At 32.2% G+C, this 4,085-nt stretch overlaps 1 protein-coding gene across 1 annotated transcript; it reads left to right on the top strand.

The window, feature by feature from the left end:
* Nucleotides 1–1,211: 1,211 nt before the first annotated feature.
* LOC140966750 (uncharacterized) lies at nt 1,212–2,574 on the top strand. The gene is made up of 3 exons (XM_073427004.1): nt 1,212–1,380; nt 1,504–1,595; nt 1,771–2,574. The coding sequence occupies exons 1-3, from the start codon at nt 1,297–1,299 to the stop codon at nt 2,483–2,485; spliced, it is 891 nt and encodes a 296-aa protein (XP_073283105.1). The 5' UTR covers nt 1,212–1,296; the 3' UTR covers nt 2,486–2,574.
* Nucleotides 2,575–4,085: the final 1,511 nt, after the last annotated feature.

Below are 4,085 nucleotides of genomic sequence, written 5' to 3'. Positions count from 1 at the left end.
TGGATCTGAAAATACGACAAAACCAAAGCCTCTTGGCTTTCCAGAAATCTTGTCTCTCATCACCGCAGTCTGCAATACTTCTCCATATCCTTGAAAGTACTCTTTCAGCTTCTCCTCATCTGTTTCCCATGAAATTCCACCTATGAAAAGCTTCCCCTGATCTGAATCCATAAATAATTCCGATGAAAAATTGCAGAGATGAGTGCTGAGTTCAAGGGAATAAGGGTTTGGGGTCAGCAGCGTGAACTAACTCAGCCGACTGCTGAAGAGTAGCAAGGAAAAGAGAGGTGAATTTATATGAAGGGCTGGGATCAGATGAGGTTCCAGGTTGAGGGCTGAGATTCGAAGTTAATTATTATTTTTTTTGAGCGAACATTTTTTATTTATTTATTATTATTATCGTTGGTAGTCTGGTAGAGGTAAAAACGGGAGAGATTTTTTATTTTTGTGGAAATATTGGATTTAAAATTATTATTTGTAAGGAAAAATTATTTAAAATGGATTTATATTTCTCTCAGCATTTTCTCCGAAAAACCTAATATGTAAAATGGATTTAAATTTTTTATAGCTAAATATATTCCAAAAATTTTTATTCATGTAAGATTATATTTTAATTTCGTTTTTATTGTAGATTAAATTTAGTCATAGTTGCTTGTGCACTCAAAATTTTTTTTAGTAAATAAAAAAAGTATAATGCAAAACAAAAAAAAATCATATAAGTTGGTATCTGATAATTAAGGTTTACATAGAATATAAATATTAAGATATAAATACGATTAGGTTTATTGCTTTTTATTATTAGAGACCTGATGAAAAACCAAATACAAATATGGAGTCGAATATATTATAATTTATTAATTTGGTTTTGAATCTTTATTATAGTTTTATCTATTTTTATTTTTTATGATTTAAATTATATTTTATATTTAAAATACATTCTATTGTTATTATTTTTGAATTAATTTATCCATTCCTCCCTATCCCAAATTAAAGTTAACATTGATGAAAACATGGGTAAAAAAATTTCAATTAAGGAAAACAGAGCATAATCCAAATTAAAGTAGGGAATGAAAGAATACGAATTTGAACAAGGAATACGAAATTTGAACGTCGTCATTATTTTCAAAACCCATTGGAGGAAAACATGGCAACCCAAATGCGAATCATATATCTAACTCACTTTCTTTTAATACTAATACACACATTTTCACACACACTAGCATATAGTATACATGAACTGATCAGGCCACAAGATAAAGCCAAGTTGCACGAATTCTTTTCTTTCGGGCTTCTGAAATGGGTTGTTTCCTTGCATGTTTTGGATTCAAAACGAAGAAAAAACGACGAAAATCCAGGAATATAAGTTCATCTGTGGAACAAGTAAGATCCCTTCAAAGTTCAAGCACTAATTAATTATCATGTACTGAGCTGATTATGAAGTGGAAATCTATTTTACTTTAATTTAGTTATGCATTTTATTGCTCTTTGGGCTTGAATTTACAGAGCCATGGAAGTTACTTAGCTCTAATTGATTCTGATGTTTTCATCAAACTTGACACTACAGAGAAGCACAATACATTAGATTCGGAAATCAAGTAAGCTTTATCAATTTACTACTTATGGAGTCACTTTCAAGTTTTGATGTATCACTCAAGTTTTTATAAAATGTACTCGGCAATAAATATATATGCATTGTCCTCTGAGTCGAGTCGAGGTACACGATCTCGACACGAGGAATGACTGATGGTTGTGTGCCTGTTAATTTCGTAGAGAGAAGCCAAAAGAAGCATCAATATCAAAAATCAAGAACCAGGTTAGCTTCAACTTAAATGTGGAGGCCTATGAACCAATACACAACGAGGAAGACATCAACACATTCCTCTCAGATAGTGAAGAAGAAGAACAAACCAAATGGGAATTCAACACAGAAACCACAAGCCTCATGGCCACTTTACATTTTACACAAGATTCAATATCATCAAGAATCAATAAATCCTACCCTCAAAATCACAGATATCGTAACTGCAGCACAGACGAGATCTACGAAGAAGAAGACGACGGCTACGAGTTTGAAGATGACTTAAGTAGCTACGAAGATAAGGGGGACAATTATAACAGTGAAAATGATGAGAAAAATAGTATTTTCAGGCAAAATCTGGGCTCGAAGAATGAAGAGATTGAGGGGATTGGATCAGATTTGTATGCTAACGATAGGAAAAAACATGTGCTTTCTGTGCTTAGTCCAGTTGAAAATTTGAGTCAGTGGAAAGCAGTGAAAGCTAAGGTAGCGCCTCCGAGGCACGAAAAGGAGAATGCTGTGTTAGATCATGAGTACGAGCCAAATACACCAAAATGTCACCCCAAGGAAGAACACAGTTTGGATCCTTGTGCTTTGAAGAACATGAAAAGTTTGAAAGTTTTAGGGGATCAAGGGCGCAGTGTTACAGTTGACGCCAGTCTCTCAAACTGGTTAAGGTTGACATAAAAAGACAGTTGAATCTTGAACTTGATTAAGGGTTGCTTGATTGTTTGGTTTGATTTTGTGTATGATTGATCATTGTGTGCATCTTTTTTGTTTCACCATACATACATACATACATACATGCATGTGGATTTGTTACTGTTCCAAACAGTTTTACTCTATAATATTTTCACACAAATTTCTTATTTGAAAGGTATGTTATATTTAATAATGATATGTAGAATAAAATATTTGAAAAATTATTTTTATTATTTTGAGATAAAATTAATGAATTTAAGAATAAATACCATAAAGTAAAAATAAAATTAACATTATAATTTATGAAGCTACTTAACTTATTTTATTAATGTCAATTAATAAGAAGCCAGTCTCACATAATTAGTTTAAGATTATATTATTATATTAATCTGAAGCAAAATATATCATGTGCCTACTATTGCTATAATTATATAATAAATAAAAATATATTTAACTTATTTATTTAGTCAAAAAAATTAATTTTCGTGAGCAATATCTATTTCATAATTTATCTAGTAATTTATTATGAATTATTTTGGCTATTTAATGTTATTTTTCTCCTAAATTTACTAATAACAAATTCAATAAAAGAAAAATCTAGAACAAGCACTTCTTGTGGCTCTAAATATTCCATCAAACAAATGACCAACAAAATCTTCTATCACTCAACTCAAGATCTCATCCCAACAGAAAAAAATGGCTACTTCGCTTTCTGCAACTGCTTCTCTAGGAAGCTGGGGAACATCCATCTCCGGAGGCGAAGATAACACCATGGCGCTGCAGTCCAAGGCGGCGGCGCCGCCACATTCCAGGGTGGCGCGGTCGGTCCGGTTGCGTCCGGTGATGAGGAATGTGAATGAAGGGAAAGGCATCTTCGCTCCAGTTGTGGTGGTGGCGCGTAATATTATTGGGAAGAAGAAGTTCAATCAACTGAGGGGCAAAGCCATTGCTCTACACTCGCAGGTAACGTAACTCGCTGTTAATTAAACATCTGTGTGATCTTCTGAAAATTGTTGGATATAATATAATCATGCTTCTGGGCAGATCTCATCAAAATTTTCTTGAATATATAAGCCAAGGTGTGTCTGGAATCCAAGTATTCGATTAATATTTGACATGAATTTTGTCAATCTTTAGAAGAATGATGGGAAGTCTATATGACCACATACAAATATTGGATTCGAAATCAATTATCAAAATAATTGTGCATTTTTTTAATCTCATTGAAATGGCCAACAAAAAGAGGGGAAAAAAAAAAAGAAGAAGAAGAAAAAAGACATGCACTTCATGTTGCATGGGCCAAACTCTTGGCTAAGGAATCTTCTATAACTCTTTTTTTTTTGGGTAATAATGCTTACCACAAATTTACGACATTTATTAATTATAGAAAGTTAAAAAGAGTTGTGACTCATTTACACGGACATAAAGTTTATTCCCTAACCCAAGAGATAAAATGCAGAGCAGATATTCATGAATCCTAGCTAGTTTGAGAATAATTTTGGGTTTTTGTTATTATAACATAATTTATACAAACTGCTTTATTTTCTTATTATTATTATTATTATTATTATTATTATTATTATTA

This window comes from Primulina huaijiensis, unplaced genomic scaffold (genome assembly GCF_012295235.1).
Source record: "Primulina huaijiensis isolate GDHJ02 unplaced genomic scaffold, ASM1229523v2 scaffold207864, whole genome shotgun sequence".
Lineage (NCBI taxonomy): Eukaryota > Viridiplantae > Streptophyta > Magnoliopsida > Lamiales > Gesneriaceae > Primulina > Primulina huaijiensis.
The sequence above is the reverse complement of the archived record's forward strand: the minus strand, read 5'-3'. Positions and strand labels throughout refer to the sequence as shown.